The sequence below is a fragment of the Toxotes jaculatrix genome, chromosome 7, assembly GCF_017976425.1.
Source record: "Toxotes jaculatrix isolate fToxJac2 chromosome 7, fToxJac2.pri, whole genome shotgun sequence".
Lineage (NCBI taxonomy): Eukaryota > Metazoa > Chordata > Actinopteri > Toxotidae > Toxotes > Toxotes jaculatrix.
The window spans coordinates 2,044,895-2,064,533 of NC_054400.1; the positions used below are offsets into that span (position 1 = coordinate 2,044,895).

General features: G+C 43.8%; 1 protein-coding gene across 1 annotated transcript in view; it reads left to right on the top strand.

Annotated features, from left to right (window-relative positions):
- fras1 (Fraser extracellular matrix complex subunit 1) overlaps nt 1-19,639 on the top strand; it is a 183,316-nt gene that overhangs the window by 134,322 nt on the left and 29,355 nt on the right. Inside the window, exons 29-40 of the mRNA XM_041042921.1 lie at nt 3,902-4,061; nt 4,273-4,451; nt 8,222-8,338; nt 8,665-8,779; nt 10,280-10,417; nt 11,024-11,056; nt 13,015-13,146; nt 13,352-13,480; nt 13,688-13,935; nt 14,044-14,195; nt 15,795-15,957; nt 17,870-18,002. Coding sequence (XP_040898855.1) covers nt 3,902-4,061; nt 4,273-4,451; nt 8,222-8,338; nt 8,665-8,779; nt 10,280-10,417; nt 11,024-11,056; nt 13,015-13,146; nt 13,352-13,480; nt 13,688-13,935; nt 14,044-14,195; nt 15,795-15,957; nt 17,870-18,002 — 1,699 coding nt within the window. The remainder of the gene's footprint in view (nt 1-3,901; nt 4,062-4,272; nt 4,452-8,221; nt 8,339-8,664; nt 8,780-10,279; nt 10,418-11,023; nt 11,057-13,014; nt 13,147-13,351; nt 13,481-13,687; nt 13,936-14,043; nt 14,196-15,794; nt 15,958-17,869; nt 18,003-19,639) is intronic.

Sequence of the window (19,639 nt, forward strand, 5' to 3'; positions counted from 1 at the left end):
AGCTGCGGTGGTAAAGAGGAGCATGCTGTGTGCAGTTTACTGATTTCAGGAGTTCAAACCTCCCGCTGCCGTGTGGAGCTGCCGGTGCTCCGGGTCTAATGCAGCTTTAACACTGCAGGTATCCAGCTGAGGAACCTGCTTCTGAAATCAACGGTGAAGGCTGGCATGGAAGGGAGCAGTGCAAGAAAAGAATAAGGAAAAAGAAAAGAAAAGAAAAGAAAAAAGAAAAGAAGTGATTATCGACTCTGCCTGGATTTAACAAACCAAAGCCAGTGAATCCTTCGTTTTCTGTGTGTGGCATTCTCAGTGGCACTCTTTGTTTTTCCCAGCCCACTGTCCAGGCAGCAGCAGTGGCTGTTGATGCCAGGCTGTGCCGGGGACAATAGACTCCCTGAAAGTTGGATTACTGAGCCCTAAAGCAGGGGACTAATCAGGCCCGTAATGACCCTCTGATGGATGGACTTTCTCTCAGCTGAGCCTGGGCTGTGAGCTGAGCAGGAACTCGGCTGAATAGAAAGCAGGACTCTTGGCTTTCAATTACTGTCTCGGGGAGAACACTTCGAGCCTGTGAGAGACCCTCGGGCTCTGCTGTTCCTCAGCAGAAATGGAAGAGAATTAGACATTTTTTTTCTGATCTGCCGTCCAGCTTTGGATGGCTAATAGCTCAGCTCTGTTGTCAAACAGAAGAGGGCGGCTGAGCTCCTGCTGAGCACTTGTCTTCATCGTAGCTGAAGACAAATTATTTATTTTGGGTTTAGTTTTTTTTAAACGACTCTTCGTATCCCAAGTCTGTGATTAGGTTTTAGATTGCTCTGATTTATTGATGTTAAAGCCGGCGCCTCATGTTGCGCAGCCCCATTTTTATTTTTGCCATATGCTCTGCCGTTTCATACGCCGTGGTGATGATGTGTGTCTTCGAGATTAAATGAGAATGTGTTGCCGATAAAGATTCAATCTCCATTCTGTGACTTTCACTTTCACTGTATGACAAGTCCATCAGCTTGTCCTGTTCACCCCATCTCCAGTGAAATTATGGAAATATGAGAGACAACAATGTCATTGTCATTACAACGGCATGAGCATCCCGGTCTGCAGCCAGCCGATGTTTTATGGATGACACTGACTCCGTCTTGGCAAAGTCATTTACTTCTCTTTTTGTGGACTGCAGCCAAAAGCTCTCCATCCAGCACCAACTCTATTTACAGTCCACCTCAGGCCTGCTGACTTAAAGCCCTGTTACAGTCTCTAATTATGCACTTTTCATGCCTTTATTCTCAAAGATTCTCAAAAGAGGAAAGAAGTTTAATTTAAATCAGAACAGTCCCGAGATTGTTGGTGGAGCTGAACACATGTATCCTGAGGAAGTTGTTTAATTCGCCTTCTCAGTTTTCCCACCTTCTCTTCTACTTTGCATCTTGTCAGTGTGAAATTACATCTTGCAGATTCCGTTTCTTCAGTGGTTCATTTCCTTTGCACCTGTCTGAAGGAGATTTGACTGCATGTCTATCTAATGTGGTAACACAAATCTCACCTGGAAAAAAACTCATTAGATTTGTGTGTTATCCAGGAGAAAAGGGAGGAAAATTATCAAATGGGGTGCAGCTGCAGGGCAAAGAGTCAGAAAAAGTTCGAGGTCTGGGGAAATCAGGAGTATTGGCAAATATGTGGAACTAAAAAGGTCCCTCTGCCCTCTTTTATTTGGAGGAGCGTGCTGTTTCTGGGTCTGAGTGTCCTTGAGAGACCTCGGTGTTCATCCGGAGAGCTTGATAATCTCTTGGATGATGTGGTCCTCTGAGTTAAGAGCCTGCCATGCTGACTTATGTGTTTTCTCTTCCTCGACAATCCGCTGCTCGTCTGCGATTCTTCGCCTGCTGCTGCCGCTGCTCCGCTGAAATGGTGTGATTTGGATCAGCCAAGCAGCAGGCAGAAGAGCCACAGATGGTCTGCAGCTTGTTATCAGCAAACACAGACACCGCACATGCACTCACACTCACACACCTGTGCACACTCTTGTAATCTATTACCACCCACTGCCACAGTGTTTATGGTCATCTGTGGGTGTGAGCGTCTGTGTGTTTCAGTGTGTGTGTTCAGCTAAAAACTTTATAAAACTAAGACTGAGCTAATGAGACAAAAAGCTTTACAGGCTCTAACTAATTGCTCCACTAACAGTTAATAGATGGTTCATGCTTTATAGATGAGCTGGAAGCTGTTAACAAGCTTTAGGTTGCCAGTTTTTGAGAAATCACTTTGGCTGGCGTTCAGCCTTTCTGTTTTGTAACAGTGCAGATATAAATGTTGGCAAACCATTTATAAACACTCACTTCCTCATTTTACAATAAGCCACCAGGCCTTCAGTTATGTTAATAAGATGCTAATTCATGTATTTTGGTGCAGAGTTTTCCTATTAGGTCAAAAACAGGGGGCTTCATTTTTTTTGTCTGTGTGGGGGATTTTTTTACAACGTGCCTACTCCAAAGTTTTTTCACATTTGTAAATGATTTAACTGTTATAAAGACGCCTATGATTTTATTTTTTCTTTGAGTAAACTATAGTGGGAAAGCGTCCAGTGTAGAATTGTGAACAATTACCTGTGAACTAATGGTGTTTTGGTCTCAGTGCCTATTAACCATGTTGATAAAATAGGAATATCATTTCTCATTGTTCAGGAATTTATATTGAATTTTCTTACTGTCAAGAGTCGCTCAGGCAACATCTGTGAATATAAACAGTTTTTTTTTTATCTTTGACAACTTCACGCAGATATAAACTGCAGAGCTTCTGTTTACAGAATATATAGCAGGTTGGTTTTATAGATGCCCTAGAAGTATGTCATAGCTGTTTTTATTTAGACGGCAGGGTGACACAGAGAGTAAGAGGTCTCGTTTCAAACCCTCCCTGACAGCAGGCGTCTTCCCTGCTGAAATGTCCTGGAGCGACACTGAATCATACACCAGCTCTGCTGCTCTCTGTGGCTGATCCCGCTCTGTGTTCTGTGCTTTGGAGGGAGGGTGAGCAAAACAGTGAGTTAGGCTGCTGTGGATCAATACGGTCTGATGCTAAAGCTGCGCTGTCATTCCTCAGACCCAGGAACCACAGATTGATTATTACCTCTGATTGGTGGAGCTGACTTCAGGCTGACACAGGTGACACGGCTGCTGATCGACAGAGCTTTACCACAGGCTTCTGGGACTCACAAACCCGAGGTTACAACAGATGTGGAATAAAACAAGCTGCACAGTCTGTGACAGCACAGAGTGACAGTGGCATCAGGCTGCACCTGAACAACAAACGAGAGTCTGCTTCTGTTTCTCTTTATACATAAACCACAGGAATTTCACATGGGGTTTCTCAGTTTGAGTAGTGATTCATATATTGCTCGGTTTAAAGTGTTTGGAAGTAAATGTAAATAACACTTCATTATTCTACTTCACCTTTACCTAATTCAAGCTGCTGTTCAGTCCCTGAATGCTTTTATATTTGATGCCTGGCATCTGTGCGGCTCTTCCCAGGAAAGAAAAAATCCTGGGACAGGATATCAGGAAGTGATATATTTTACTTTTCTACTTTGATTGGACTTAATTAACTAAACATCTTGTCAGTTTTACGGCAGCCCCCTGGAGAAATCCACTGACAGACACTGGTCGGAAAAGAAAAACGACGCAGATCAATGTCGTTAGTCTTCAGATCGGTTAAAATTAAGCTGCACGTGCTTGCTGTGCCCTGACGCCGCCTGCCACAGACATATTCCCACAGGTTTTCGATCTCACAGTGGATCTAATGGCTGTGACGGCTCTAAAGGATTTTCCCTAACAGATTTTGTACAGTATGTGAGAAAAGGTGGTTAAATGTTCTGAGGGCGAAATCACATATTTGTGTGTTTTTGTTTTTTTTTCTTCAGGCTGCTGACTCTCCACTTATGCTGTCTGTGCCGATGACCTGGGTGAAAGAAGGAGGAATGGTGCGACTGGATAAAAAATACCTGCGGGCGGACTACAAGGGAGTCGGCACGGATGACATCGTCTACACCATCCTCGCCTCAGATGGACAACCTAAATACGGTACGGACTCTTCCACGCTCGGGCGCCTGTGATAGTGATTCACAACAGTCAAAACATTCTTTTTAATGTTGTTAGTGTTTCTTAAAAATCTTACACCACAACCCAAACTTTGTGTTTGGATCCTTAGTTTTACCTTTAAACATGACTGGGCCATGCAGTGATGTATAAAAACTGAGAGAAACTCTTGGTCATCTCCGCCTTCTCCGTCCAGGTGAGGTGGTGCTGGTGTCCATGCCTGCTGACGGCCCACCGGAGGGCTGGCGCCCCGAGCTTGCCGACGACCGAGGCTTTACGGCCACGACTTCTTTTACTCAGCAGGACATCAACGACGGCACAGTCTGGTACCGCCACTTTGGCAGGGGTACCAGCAGCGACTCCTTCCAGTTTCAGGTCAGTACTGATTCAGCACCGACCATCAAAAATTAAAGTAGAGTTTTATCCATAATGGCATGATTCAAAGAGGAGACAAAGAATCGCTCAAAGCAAACCAGAGCATCAGCAGAGAGATCACTCAGTGAACTGTGTTGTCCCTTTTATCCCGTGATGAGCTTTTGAACTCGTTAAAGAAAACCTGAGGCCAATGCTGCCAGGAGATCATGTGACCACACAGGGCTGTTTCTTACTCCTGAGTGTGAAGCACTACCACTGTACAAATAAATAATTTCAGAAAGCTGATAAAAGAAAAATAAATACGCTGTGAGACGAGAAAACCTCAAGGGACAAATAAGAACGACTCACCCTGGAAGAAAAAGGAGGAGGAGACGGTGACAGAGACGAGTGTTGTCGTCCTTGTTGTTTTTTTCTCTTGTGCCCCGTCTCTGTGGAGCAGTCTTTGAAGTTCGCACTCGTACTCGTGTTCCCATGTTCCCTTGTGTTTACCTCGTCTTTCTCCTCCTCTTCTCCAGTCTTCAGCTTTCCCAACATCTCTCTCTGTGGCTTGATTTGTTTCTTCCTCCTCCTCCTCTTCCTCTCTGTATCTCTGCTCATCAGTCTCTCTCTCTCTCTCTTTCACCTCTATCTGCTCCTGCTGGTTCCTCTGTTATTTTTCCTATAACCATGAGACTCTGTGGGTGTACGTATATAAAACTGCAGTTTATAGGAACCAGTAAAAAATGTTGTTCCATCTTTGTGTTTTATTTGAAAAGTTACGGTCTGCTCATCACTCTGCGGGATTTTTTAATAACCAAGCACTTCACAGTTTTCTGTGTATTAATGCCTTTCTGGTCAGATGCACGTGTCTCCTCTCCTCATTCGTTTCCTTCCCATCTCTTCCTCTCAGCGTGTTCACTTCTCCTTCAGAGCAGGGGTTAAAAGTGGGTTGGATCATTCCGGCACCTTTCGATTAATAAGTAAATAAATCTGATTGGCAGTTTCATACATAATAATGTGGGCCGGCGGACCATAAAAAATCCATTAAGATTTTACCGTCTCTCTTTTTGTTTTTTTTGCTGTGTCTTTACCGGCTGTCCCTGCGTCCCTGCGTGACACGTCTCTGCCTCAGTCCAAACCTTGGCACCAGTGTGACTCACAGGCACTCAGAATCAACCCACAGTGACTTATCTTGATTAGCATTAATGACACCAAATTACTCGCAAATTGGCTTCAAATCTGAGACAATCCCACTAAAACCGATGGAGCATTCATCCCACTGCAGATAGAGCGCTTTCATGCCGGTCTCTGCCTCACCTCGACTCCATTAGAAAAACAAAAGAGGCAGCCAAAAGCTTGTAGCTACATGTAATGATCTCTCTCTCTCTCTCTCTCTCTCTCTCTCTCTCTCTCTCTCTCTCTCCCTGTCCAAGCCCCCCACATTGTGGCTCCATCTATCAGGGCAAATGCGTTTCAATTACACAGTGCTGAATTCAAATTAAATTCTCAAGTGTCTCATCATTTTGACGGGAAGCAGAAAAGCAGAGGCGAGGAAAAGTGAAACCCGTCACAAACTGAACCGCTGGAAGCGTTTCTGCTGTGTGTGTGTGTGTGTGTGTGTGTGTGTGTGTGTGTGTGTGTGTGTGTGTGTGTGTGCGTGTGCGTGTGCGTGTGCGCGTGCGCGTGCGCGTGCGCGTGCGCGTGAGTGCGTGTGTGTGTGTGCGTGTGCGTGTGCGTGTGCGAGTGTGTGTGTGTGTGTGTGTGTGTGTGTGTGTGTGTGTGTGTGTGTGTGTGTGTGTGTGGGAGGTGCCGATGAAGCCTGATGGTTTGTCAGGGGGGTATTATTGTCCCACTCTGCTTTTTTATCGAAATGTTGGAACTGACTGATTTGAAATTGATTTGAAATCCAAACACTGGGTCCTCCAGAAACCGGGTTTAGTGAAAACTTGGACTATCATCCTCACTCGCTCCAATTTGGTATCATAAATATGTAAACTTCTACAAATGAATGTGCTCTGATATTTGCTCTGATATGGACTGAATGAACGGCTTCTGCAGGCTCGGCAGGAGGAGGCAGAGAGAAAAGAAAACCCGCAGGTTAGATTCACAGAGCGACTGTGAGTCTAATTAAATGCACTTTGATTAACTGACTCAGACAAAGAGATGAAGAGAGACGTTGTATTTCACCTTAAAGAAGCTGCTAAATGTGTCCGAGTTTGATTTATGTCTCTTTGACTCTGGTTAATAAGGCAGGTGTGTTTTTACACAGGAGTTTCCTCTAACGCAGGTTTAATGTAAGATTTAAGATTTATTGGATTTCAAATCATCGCATGTCGTTTTGTGTTGAGTGGAATCAACACCACCTCCCATAAATCCAGCTGACTCAGCGCAGCCTCTGTGGCTAACAGCGCTTGTGATCGGTGATGCTGACGCCAGGCTTCACGCTGGTGTTACATTATTTCTGACTGACAGAGCTGACTACAAGTCCTTCCAAGTTTTTCCCCCAAATGCCACTGATGTGACAGGAACAAGCAGCAGAATAAGTAAGTGGTGACAAACACTGGCTTTTATAATGAACAACGGAGGCTGCTCCTGTTGCTTATTCATATCGAGGGACAAAACACTTTAAGGCTGCAGAGAGCCTGAGTGAGAGAAAGACCGGAGCACCAGTAACACAGTCTGGTATAAAAGCTGAAGTGAAAAATAGTTTGGTAATGTGGTGTGGGTGGAAAGGAGCAGAGCCAAAATTCAACTGTAGTTTTATTCCAGACAAGAAGGCAAAGGGGATTAGACTGATCCAGCTGCTTCTCCATCACTTATCAGCCATTCAGTTAACGTAATCTTAAATTCTAATTTAATTCATTCCAAGTCTTTAAAAGAGTACAGATCAAAGGTCGTAGCCTCAGCGTGGTCCTGGAGAGTGACACTGTCTGAGAGACGAAGAAGAAGAAGACGAAGGGAAAAATGAGAGGGCAAAGAAGGACAAGCTTTTCTGTTGGTGAGGGCAGATTTCTTGTAGCTGGGGCTGTTATTTCTGTGGCTGTTGTTTCTGTGGGAGGACGTTGCACTGGATGCACCGGTCAGCAAAGCGTGTGACATGGACAAGGGAGATGTTTGTTCCCATTTCCTGAAACCAGCCAACACAGGTTTCTTTTCACTTTGACCGTGAGTTTGTTACCTGGTCTTTAAAAAAGGAAACTTAGCAGCTAATGATGTGTTTTTAGTGAGCAGGACACAGTCATGTGAACTGTGATCAAACCATACAAAACGCCATGCATTTGCACTTGTTATGATATAGTTCCTTCCAGGACATGTAGACTTTGGTAACCTGCATGCACTGACTATGAAGAAGTAACCAGCAGTGGAGTTGCTTTAATAATAGCAGTAACTTTTTGACACTGGTCACAGATCAGTTCTTGAACACGGTCAGCTGAACAGTGGGATCATTTTACTGAGACTGACGTCTCCTTCATTAATATTCTTGTGGTGCAGACAGTGATTTATAGAAAGAGACAGATTCAGCCTCAGTGGTTCATCGCTGCAGCACAGCCTGATGTCAGGGTCACTTTCCGTTGTCTGTTTCACTCCAGCCTGTTTTTATCGCATCTGTTGTATCGTACTTGTGGTGACTCTCAGGAGCCCGTCGTCAGCTCTGTCACTCAGGAATAACGCACAACACGCAAGAAAGTTTACAGCATCTGCGATGCTGTGCTGCAGATGGAGAGGAGGAGAATATCAGGGTGTATCATTCCCTAATATAAGAGTGTGTGTCTCACTTCATGTGTCTGCAGGTTTCCACAGAGGCAGCCACAGTCATACAGAGCGACGCCCAGACCTTCACCATCGGAGTCCTGCCTCAGATCCCAGGATTCCCCCAGCTGGCCCCTGACTGTGACCTACAGATCACGGTGAGGGATGAAACAAACTGGGAACTGGGAATTATCCAAAGGAACAATGACAAATGAAACATACGGTTCTCCCCTGCATCTGTGGCCACCATAACCAGTATAACCAGTGCAGCTGCTGTGAGGAGCAGAGAAGCTGCTGGTTCTGTGGTTTGTTTTCAGTTTGTTTGTGAATCACATGTCAGCCAGGAGATGTAGTCGCTCTTGTTTTACCTTTGTTCTCACTTTGGCATGTGTGTGTGTGTGTGTGTGTGTGTGTGTGTGTGTGTGTGTGTGTGTGTGTGTGTGTGTGTGTGTGTGTGTGTGTGTGTGTGTGTGTGTGTGCGCAGGCCCTGGAGGATCGGGTGACAGAGATAACTCCTTCAGCTCTGGCCTTCGTCGACTCTGAGACTCCCAGTGAGAAGCTCATCTACAACATCACCAAACCCCTACCACCAGGACAAGGTCAGCCACACGCACACATGCACACGCACATACTACACACATACGCACACACACACACACACACACACACACACACACACACATTGAGGCTAGAAGCATTAAAATCTAAGTCCTATCGGTGGACAGGAGTTGGGAGCTTCTGAGCCTTAGTATGATTCTTGACTCTTCCTCATTAATTATCACTTCAGTGCCCATGAGCAAGGCACCGTTACTGACAGTTTGCTGCAGTGGTGTTGCTCAGAGATCCAAAGTTTTTCCAAAGTGGAAAAGTTATAGCTAACAAAGAGTTTCCATCCACCGGATCTTTTCTGGATAAATGAAAATCAGTTTTGGAAAAATTATATGAAATTATTGTGGAAGAAATTTAGGAGGACTTGAGCCATAGTGCCTTGCTCAAAGGAATAGCTTTTCCCAGCTGGGGACCCTTTAGCTTGTGAGCCTGATTCGGTTACAGAATTATTTAATTACCCTCTTTCACTCTGGACTTTTACAAGAATGAGTGTTAATTTCCTTTTTGCTGAATTTAATGTGCTGTTCAGACTCGGAGTCATTAATTTCAGCTTTGGACCATCTGACACACTGGTGTATCATTTTCAGCTCTCTGTCTAATGAAAGGCAAAAACGCTTTACAATGGGTCCCATTCATCAACTAATGGACTGACAAATTTGTGTAGAAATCATTTTGAACAGAGCCAGCAGGGGGTTGGGGGGGGGGGGGGGGGGGCTCAGATTAAACAGAAACATTTTTCATGAAAGTTTTATTTTGAAAAATCAGATTTGACCCCTGCAGCATCATGTTTTTTTTTTCATATGAAACACTGATGTGTGTTGAATTTAGTGAATTAGCTTTCAGTCACAGAGTTTCTCTGAAAATGTCAATTTACACACAAACAAACGTAGAAACCGTTTGTTTCAGATCTTGTTCAGTATTATGCTGCACAGCAATCAATACAAAGTCGTCTCTTCAACACTACAGGGGCTTTATGAATTCCTCTGAAAGATAAATGCATGAAGTGAGATGATCGACACAAACATCTCTCAGAGGCAGAGAGAGAAATTACCTCAGTGGCTGAATTAAAACGTAGTGGTTTGACCCAGGGAGCTTTCTTTTACAACAACGCAGCTGAGTCACAGTAATGAGACAAAGTGAAGAGGTGAGAGAGTTTCATGTGCTTAATATGTGCACAGGTTGCTAATGCTACAAAGAACTGAAAAGGGCTCGAGCTGGCAGCGAGTCTGGAAACCAGCATGTCATTAAGTGCCTGCAATCTGTTCACAATGCGAGCACATGAAATTCTCTAGGTTTCTTTCAGCGACTGTCAAAATGCCTTTCTCACCGCTCTCCTCCTCCAAAGTGCTACTGAGCCACTGAGTTTGCTTCTACCTCCTGATCATCTTTGTGTCTGAGGAAGACGTCTTATTTTCCAGTGGATGACAGACACAGGATGAATCCCCACAGCAGGACTCATCTGAATCTCTGCCTGCGCTGTTTGTTTTCAGGGGCGATTGAACATCGGGACAGACCGTACAAACCGGCGAACCGCTTCACTCAGGCCGACGTCAACAACGGCAAGATCGTTTACAGACCGCCACAGGCCCCCTCGCACCTCCAGGAGCTCTACCAGTACTCCTTCATCGGTGAGACACACACTAACCTTCAGTTCCTGTACAACACTAGCATATAAAATATAATATTTTCCCTTTTACAATTCAAGGCTAGAGAACTTTTACTGTGAGACTCATCATTCATTATACTCTTGGCACAGAAAATAAATTCTGTACAAGTGATATTATCTTGTTCACTGAAACTGCCAGTTTTTATTGCTCTTTAAATTGTTGTTAAAGTTTGGTGGACTTCTTCCAACCAGTCATTATGCAGCTCTGTTTTACATCAGTCCGTTAAATCATATATACCATCGCCGAGCTATCAGCGATAAACTCTGCATACGTGATGATGTATTTGAATAGGAGGAGTGGAGTTTAACTGTTTTAAAAACAATCCTGAGGGCACATAAGACATTTTCAAAGGAAGTCTGTGAGGTTTTTAAGATAATCCATAATCCAAGATCAAAGCTGAATTTAGTTTCTCTTAATCTGGGTTTGTGGAGCTCCAGTGCGAAGCTTTGCATCAGTAAATCACCCTGCTGCGTTTTCTGCATTAAAGCTTCATGAGTTCAGTTTTGCTGTTCACTGCCGCGCCCTGTCGACTCACAGCTTTAAGGTTTCTGTTTTTGAACCCAACAGGTCTGCCCGAGTCGCTGAGCGTCTATTTCACAGGTAAACACTTCATCTCTGATCTCACTTTTCTTCCACCTCTTCTCTTCTTTCCATCCTCAGTCTCATTTTCCTCCCTCACCTTCCTCTCCATCCTTAGTCTTCTCCTCTTGTTTTCTTTCCTCCTCCTTTCTCTTCCCCTCATTGTTACCCTCTCATCTCCCGTCTTCATACTTTCACCCTCAGTCTTCTTTCAGTCTTAACTTCTTCCTCCTTTTCCTTTGTCATCTCTTTTCCCTTCTCTTCTCCCCCCTCCTCTTGCTTCTCCATCTACCATGCTCTCTCATCTACTTTCCATTTTTATCTCCTGTTGTGACGTTTTTTAGTCTCTCTCGTTTGTTTGCTCTTCTTCTCTGTCCTCATTTTTTGCCTGCTGCCTCCTTTCCCATCCTTTTTCCTCTGTGCATTTTTTCCTCTCCTCTCCTCTTCTATTTTTCTCCTCTGGTTCTCTTTATTTCTTTCATCCTTTTCTTAAGTTCATCTCCTCCCCGTTTTTCTCTTTTCGTCTCCACCCTAAGTCTCTCTTTTCCTCGTCTTCACTCCTTCTTTTCCTCCACTCCACTGTGTCACTTCGCTCTTTGTTACTTCTGTCACTTCCACGCTGATCTGACTCGACTGCGTCTGCGGTGACTACGTCTGTAACCTGCAGATAAAACCGAGTCTCTTCTGTTTGCTGCGTGTTTGATGAAGCGCTGCTGTGCTCTGACTCCATCCCGAACTGCAGCCGTTTGAGAAATATGTGTTTACTGGTGTTCAGCGGGGTCACCAAAGTGATGCAGCCTCAGACAGCCGCCTCAGAGGCTTTTATCCTCCATCTAGCCTGCTTCAGCTCTGACTTCAGCTCTGAAGGGTAAACAATGACTTCTGTTAGTGGCCAGTAAAAAGTTTGACAACAGTTATCATCATTCAGGTATTAGTCTGTGGCACAGAGGGTAAAGTATGTTTACACAGTAGACAGTACTGTGCTGAGACACTGTGTCTGTGTGTTTATGTTTCTGCTGTATTTCAGATTTCAGACTGAAACGATTAGTCAGTTAAGTAGTAAACTGATCAAGCACAATGTTAATAATGTAATGAATTCGTGTCTGTTTTCTGTTTTTCTCTTTATATAAATAAAAATCGAATATTTTCCAGTTTGAGTGTTAAACAGACGAAACAAGCGATTTAAAGACACAACCTCGTGAAGCTGTGATGGACGTTTTCAAAAGATTATTTGAAAAACCGTGTTGATGAAAACCACATTCTTTCTGTTCATGAAAAAAAGAATAAGATATTTTCAAACTGATTTCCCTCTTTTTAATATTCACATTATTCACCAGCATGAAACAGGAAACGCACATTTCAATGAGCTTAATTTGAATGTAAAGTCACAATTTCACTGTAACAAAATGTGAGATAAACAATTTCTTGCTCTGTCATTTTAAATCAAACTCACAATCTTCTTACATCCAAACATGATAATTGGCTTGTTTTACTTCTGTGGTTAGTTGATTTTTTTTTTCTTTTCAGACCATGTGTGAATGCGAAGTGACAAGTGGAGCCGATAAGGCCATTAATCCCCCCAAAACATTTAATAAGCGTAACGAGTTTCCACCTGAATTCCTGATAAATCGTTTCAGCTGTTTGGTTCCTGATTCATGGAGATTTTTTAATTACAGCCCCTGTTGTTCTTTTTTTTTTTTTTTTTCTTTCTCTCATTAAAATTCTTGTATGTTAGGAGTCAGTTTTTTTTCTTTTTTGGGGATTTCATTCTTCAAAAATATTCCCCAGAAAAGCAGCTGGGGAGATGGTGACAATCCGAGGTGTGTGTGTGTTTTAGTGTCTGTGTGTGTTTTAGTGTCTGTGTGTGTGTGTTTTCTCTGTCTTTTCATGTTTTGTGTGTTTGCGTGCATCTTTTTCTGTTTGCTTTTGTTTATTTTTCGTGTCTGTAATCTGTGTGTCTCTTTTTGTGTGTGTCTCAGTGTCAGACGGTGAACACACCACTCCAGAGTTGGACTTTGCCATCCTGCTGCTGTCCAACCACCAGCAGCCGCCGGTGTTTCAGGTTCTGGACCCGCTGCTGGAGGTCAGCCTGCGAGGACAGGCCGCTATAGGTATGACACACACACACACACACACATACACACACACACACACACACACACACATACACACACACACACACACGCACATACACACACAAATACACAATGCTAACACTAACTCTCTGAAGTCTGATGATCAACAATGTGTGTCTGTGTGTGTGTGTGTGTGTGTGTGCGTGTGTGTGCGTGCGTGCGTGTGTGTGTGTGTGCGTAGGAGGTCAGCAGCTGGCAGTGAGCGACGCTGACACCGCTCCAGATGAGCTGGAGTTTGAGCTGGTGGAAGCTCCCATCCACGGAGAGCTAATTAAGACTGATGGCAACACACACACCACCATGACCAACGGTGAGACGACACGCTCACACACACACACACACACACACACACACACACACACACACACACACAGAAACACAGACAGATGACAAGGTTTCAATGTCACAACTACTGACTAAGCACAAAACAAACTGACACTGTTTTTGTAAGAAATCTAATCAATACACAAAACCAGAAACACCCAAATGAACACACAGATCTTCTCCGTCTCTTCAGGTGACATCTTTACCTTCAGCGACATCACCCGCAACGTTCTGCTCTACCGACACGCCGGCCTCTCCACCCAGGACGATGCCATCACCTTCTCAGTTAGCGATGGTATCTCCATGGCGACCACTGTGGTGCAGGTGGTGGTGCTGGGCGCCGGGGGCGACGGTCCGCAGCGTGACCCGGCGGCCTCGCTGTCACTGGAAGTGGGCGAGAAAAGCAGCACTGTGATCCGACGCTCGCACCTGGCTTACACTGTGAGTGGGAGCGATCACAGGGGGCTTCGTCAGGACGTTTCCATGAGTTAGAAACACATTTTGAATATGGGGATACAGAAGTGAACCATTCTGTCTTGTCAATCACAGGATAACACGTCCCCGGATGATCAGATTCGGATCCAGTTGGTGTCTGTGCCGATGTACGGCATCCTGACCAGGAGCCAGTCCCAGCAGGACCACCAGGAGCTGAGGGAGTACTCCTCCTTCACCATGGAGGACATCAACAAGCACAGGATCAGGTAGGAGGGACAACAGGAGCCTGTTGGTGCTCTGAACAAAAGGTTTAAGATCCTGAAGACAATGCAAATGGCTTCAAACTAAGCTAAAGAGTTCTTCACATCCAAACCAAGTCTGAAGTCAGGATGAAATGTGTTTTCATTGTTCTTTTTTGAGTATTAGATGGCCAAACAAAACACTCATTCCACTGTGATGTAAAGTATTCTGCTCAAAATCACCCAAAAGAATATCCTTGGTTCCAGTGCAGGGTTTCAGTTCCCTGTGATTGTTTAAATGCTTCTTCAGAGGCTTATAAAAGCAGAATATCAGCATAAAACCCGGCAGCTACTAACCAAAAATGACTTTCAGAAACCCTTAGTTGTTTCCGGAAGCCATGATTTTATAAGCATTAAAGGTTCACGAGGGTCCACGGGAGAGCAGAGAGCGAATTAGCACCTTTTTTAGTTCTTCAATAAAAGAATGTTCAGAGGGTTCTGTTAACAGCTCCCATGTGGTGAGAACTTTTTTAGGAACTAGAAGTTGTAAAGTGTTTGAAAAAAAAAAAAAGAAGAGGGACTTTACTTTCACCTTGCAGGCACGTTCAGATTATCCAGTGTGTGATATACACAGTGTGTATATCCGGTGTTTAATACTCTGAATCCACAGAGGAGTGTAGAACCCTTCAACTAAAGTTAGAACATGAAAACCACTTACACTGAAGTCAAGAGATTTTTGCAGGACAGGAGAAGTATGTCCTTAGTTAGCGGACGCACCGACAGGATTGGTGAGCCTTTAATAAAGATGCAGTTTTAGAGGAAAAGTCTGGTGTTGATTCCACTCTGTAGGAGATAAAAGGGCTTGGAGGGTTGTTTGCGCTGCGGTCGTAGTCATGATCAGTTTCTCTGATTGCGTTTGAGTCGACTGGGATCGTTTCCCCCTCAGCATCACAGCAGAAGAGGAAGCGGTAATAGCTTGCAGAGACGTTTTGTTTTCCTTCAAACTAACATTTCTTCTCTCGAGATGAAAGCTCTACAGATATGAACGTTACCAAAACCCAGTAAGAAAACAAACAAATTAGCAGGAAATAACTCAGTAGCCTTTTCCCCACTATGTTCAGTGCCTCAGCCTGTTGGCATAAGCAATACCAATTAGTGTCACTCTGATATTACCTACAAGAGGTAGTGAGGCCCCCTTATGAGAGGCGCTAAGATGAAGTATAAATATTCACATGCTAACTGCTTCATTTCCATAAAGCAGGCCCTGATTAGCTTCAGCGCAGGACCATCTCCGGGGGCAATCTTCCAATCGCATGTATCAGTTCTGTCTCTGTGGCGCTCGCTCGTACAAACAAGAGCCGGGAATTGTTTTATGAGAAATAAATGGGGTTAGAGAAGATTATACCAGTATGGATTTCAATTTTATTAGTGCTCTGCAGAGATTAGCAGCTTTATCGTTGTGGGAGGGCTAAAGCGTAGCTTTCCTAAGCCTTCCGTCAATCCAAGAGTAGACACATGAACAGATATGTATTCATTAAAGGAGAAAATAGTTATTAACATACACTAAAAATCATTTAGTGACCCTTTTAATCAAAGAATAAATCTAAGCGGCATCTCCATCTGCAGATACATCACTTCACTGGAGACGGGCAGTCAGCCAGTAACCGACATCTTCCACTTTGTTGTTTATGACGGCGACAACAACCGCCTGGACAATCAGATGTGCACCATCACCATCACCTCCACGCCCAGACAGCCGCCGGTGGTGACTGTCCGCAGTGGCATCAAGGTAGTCGCACACTCATATACAGTATGTACACATGTACACACACGGACTAAATTGTTCGTTTACCTTTCTGAAAACAGTACAGAAACACACACATGCACAAAAATGGACACACACATACATACAAATGACAATCTTATGAATAGTACAGCACATCCTAAAATACTCTTCTAAGTTTTTAAAGCAGCTGTTAGGCCTAATGCTGTCACATGCTGTCACATGCTGTCACATGTTGTTGCTTAGTTAATGTCAGACCAACCTCGATAGTAAATATCTCAGTAATTAAGATTTTTAGCATTAACATTTCCCTTCCTCTGTCTGTCCTGAAGAAACAACACATTTTTAAAAATAATCACATAAAACCATCCACTCAGTTTAAGACGGACTGTGAGAGACACATTATCAGTGAGGACACAACTGTTTGTGTCCTCAGCTGAATCTTTGGACTTCCCATTACTTCCCTGTCCTCCTCTCTTGTTAAATATCCATTGGATGTTTCCTCTCTTGGTCAGTGAACATCATCTGGAGTCTTGGTGTTTTTCTTTGGCATTTTAAAATGTGAACATGACATGAAGGGAACAACAATGCACGACCAAACACTTTCAGAGAGAGTCTAGCTACGTCTGTTGTGAGTACCTGGTGGAGGAGAGGAAATGTGATGTCGGACCTAATTAAGGTTACTCTGGTATTCACTGTAGAGCATCTCTCAGGAAGTAATGCTGTCTCAGCTCTGCAGAACCTTCCTGTAAGATGATGAAGTCAAATCTCCTTCAGTTTTTCAGCAGTAGACAAAGAAAAGGGGAAAAAAACTTTCTTTTTCTAAGCGATCAAAGTCTCAAAATACAGTATGAAGAGGGATTTCTCCCGTGGTTACACCTGATAACAGTTTGGTTTGTTTTGGGAAATTGAAAAGAACATAATAAAGGTAGAAGCTGTTAAAAGAGGATAAGAAGTGAGTGAAACATCCTGCAAACACTTTGGCAACAAATGAACTCTCAGAGAGAGTAAACACTATTCCACCCTTCAATTGTTCAAACAGTAGAATCAGATTCACTTGTCAAATCATGGTGTAGTCAAGTCAGATTTGTTTATAGAGCCCAATATCACAAATCACAAATTATGCCTCGGGGGGGGCTTTACAATCTGTAAAGCATACACAACACCCCCTGTCCTTAGACTCCCCCAATCACACAAGAAAAACTCCCCAGAAAATCCTTTTCCCCGGAAAAGAAAATGGAAGAATCCTCAAGAAGAGCAGCAGAGGAGGGATCCCTCCTCCAGGACAAACATGCCATAGATGTACAGAACAGAGAAACTTAGATTTACAGTGTGGTGAATCAGAATGATAAACACATAGATTATAAACATATATGAGACTAAACAGATGGGACCAGAGCCACACAACCTCCACCCATCATGAAACCCTGGACAGAGGACAATCAAACACAGAGGAGGCAAACCCATCAGATGTCAAGGAGAGTGAAACTAACACACAGAACATTAACACAAGGGAAGGAGACAGACAGGGACGAGGGAAAGGCTGGGACTCCTGGAGGACGAAGATCCAGAACTAAAACATCTGGAGCGAGGCACAGACAGCCAGCAGAGGGAGTGTCCACACAGCTCGTGTGCTTCAGGGACAACAGACAAACAGAGAGTTAGAGAACTGCGGGAAGTTTTCAGGAAGTTTACAACAGTCTCAGTGCTCAACCCATCGAGTTACATTAGGAATGTAAATGTAGACTATGAGAAAAAACATAGAGTAACCACCTGTTTTAATAAGGAAATACTCAAGTAGAAGAATTAGGAATAATTCTAATTAATAATCCTAATTAAATTCTGTATCATTTGTTGTTTCAGTTATACAGGAGAGGCTTTTCATCCCTTGGTTATTTTCTATAACGTCCACGTCTAGGTGCAGGAAGGCGGCCGTGTGCAGCTGTCCACCAATCACATCATGGTGTCAGACCTGGACACGCCCAGGAAGGACCTGCTGGTTTGGCTCGTCAGTCCTCCTAAATATGGTTTCATTGAAAACACCAACAGAGGTGAGAAGTGTCTGTGTTACCCAGGTCTGTGTTACCCAGCTCAGGGTTTCAGTTTTAGATCTTTGGAGAGTGTTTGGACTGTTGCAGTGAAGTGAACTGGTTTGGGTCAGTACTAATATTTTTAATGATGCTTGTTTAGGGTTAAAACACAGCTTATGAATGGATGAATGGAACATATTCTACATGTTTGAATACCTGCTTATTCATGTACGTCGCCCCACCTCTGTTACTCAGAATGATTTTCACATTTCTGTTTATGTCTCACTCATACTCGCACATTGCCGGTTGAATTCCCTGCGGTGGTGATGCCATCTGTCACAGCATGATTATGTTGTGGATTAGCACTGCCAGATAGCCGGCTACAGATGGAGCAATTGTTGAAGTCCCAATTTTAACTGCACGCTTGCTCAACTGCTGTTGTACGTTCTTCTGTCCCCGAGAGGAACTGTTTGGAAAGATTAAAAAAAAAAAGGTGAGACGAGCTGAAAAGGAGCTGATCCCCAGGCTGATCCCCACTGGGAAAAATGTGTCACTGCAAGAAACAGGATGGAATTCAGAACTCAAATAAAAAACCTGGATACAGACACAGGTGGCTGAAAAAAACACACGATGCACACAGTCAAATAATACGTTTGACTATTAACAAAGTCAAACAGTATACGCTGCTTCTTTTTATAGAATGGTCCATAGTCCAGCTTATGAACTACATTCAGTATAAACCTGAACTGCTGACGTCCATAGTTTACAAGGCTAAAAGATACTTTAAGAGCACTCTGAGACTGAAAGTCAAGAAGTCTTATGGAAGTTCAGTACCCTCCCAAGCTTTCAGCCTCATCTCATGGTCTTCTTTGCTCACTTATCACATGAGCTGAGTATAAATCCTCCAGCCCTGCCACCGAAGAAAATCCAACCGATATAATCATGAACACACCAGCTCAGCCTACAGCTGAACAAACTCAATCAGCTGATGAAGGCTGTGAGATCAGGCTGAAGTTGGTAAATGGACATAAAGTTTAAAAACAACTTAACTTTGTTTTGGCTTGAACATGCCACCGTTCAAATTTTTTAAAATGCATCGAAACACAAACCACCTCCAGAGTAAAGTTACTCCTTTTGAGATTTTTTTTTTGTTCCCAAGGTCAAGAATAAAACTTTCATACCCAAACAAATTCAAATTAGCTGTTTGCAGCAGAATAAAGTCCCATTAAATCATCATGTTAGCTGTTTGTTAGAAGCATTTTTAGCATTAACATTTAAGAAACCAGAGAAAATCCCCGCTCTCACTGAGTTGATATGTGAAGCATCACCTTTCTTTTAAAAAAAAACGATGTGAAGCCACAGTAATACTAATTAGGCTCCGTATTACTTGCAGGAAAGATTTATCTGCAGATGTAATGAAGGATAAATGCATGGAGGCAGATATTCCTAATGTCTGCTGCTGGAGATAAGCAGCTGGCACCAGCCTTGTCTCTCCACGTCCGCACTCACTGTCCTTGGCGGCTGCTGCAGCAGAGGGTCGTTGGTATTCAGCAGCGTCAGGTGGGAGGTGATAGGATTGCTGCTGTCACCGGGGCACAGGGGAAGGCCAGCCGGTGTCACCGGCAATTTGTTGCCTCTTTTCCTCAACAAAACCAACA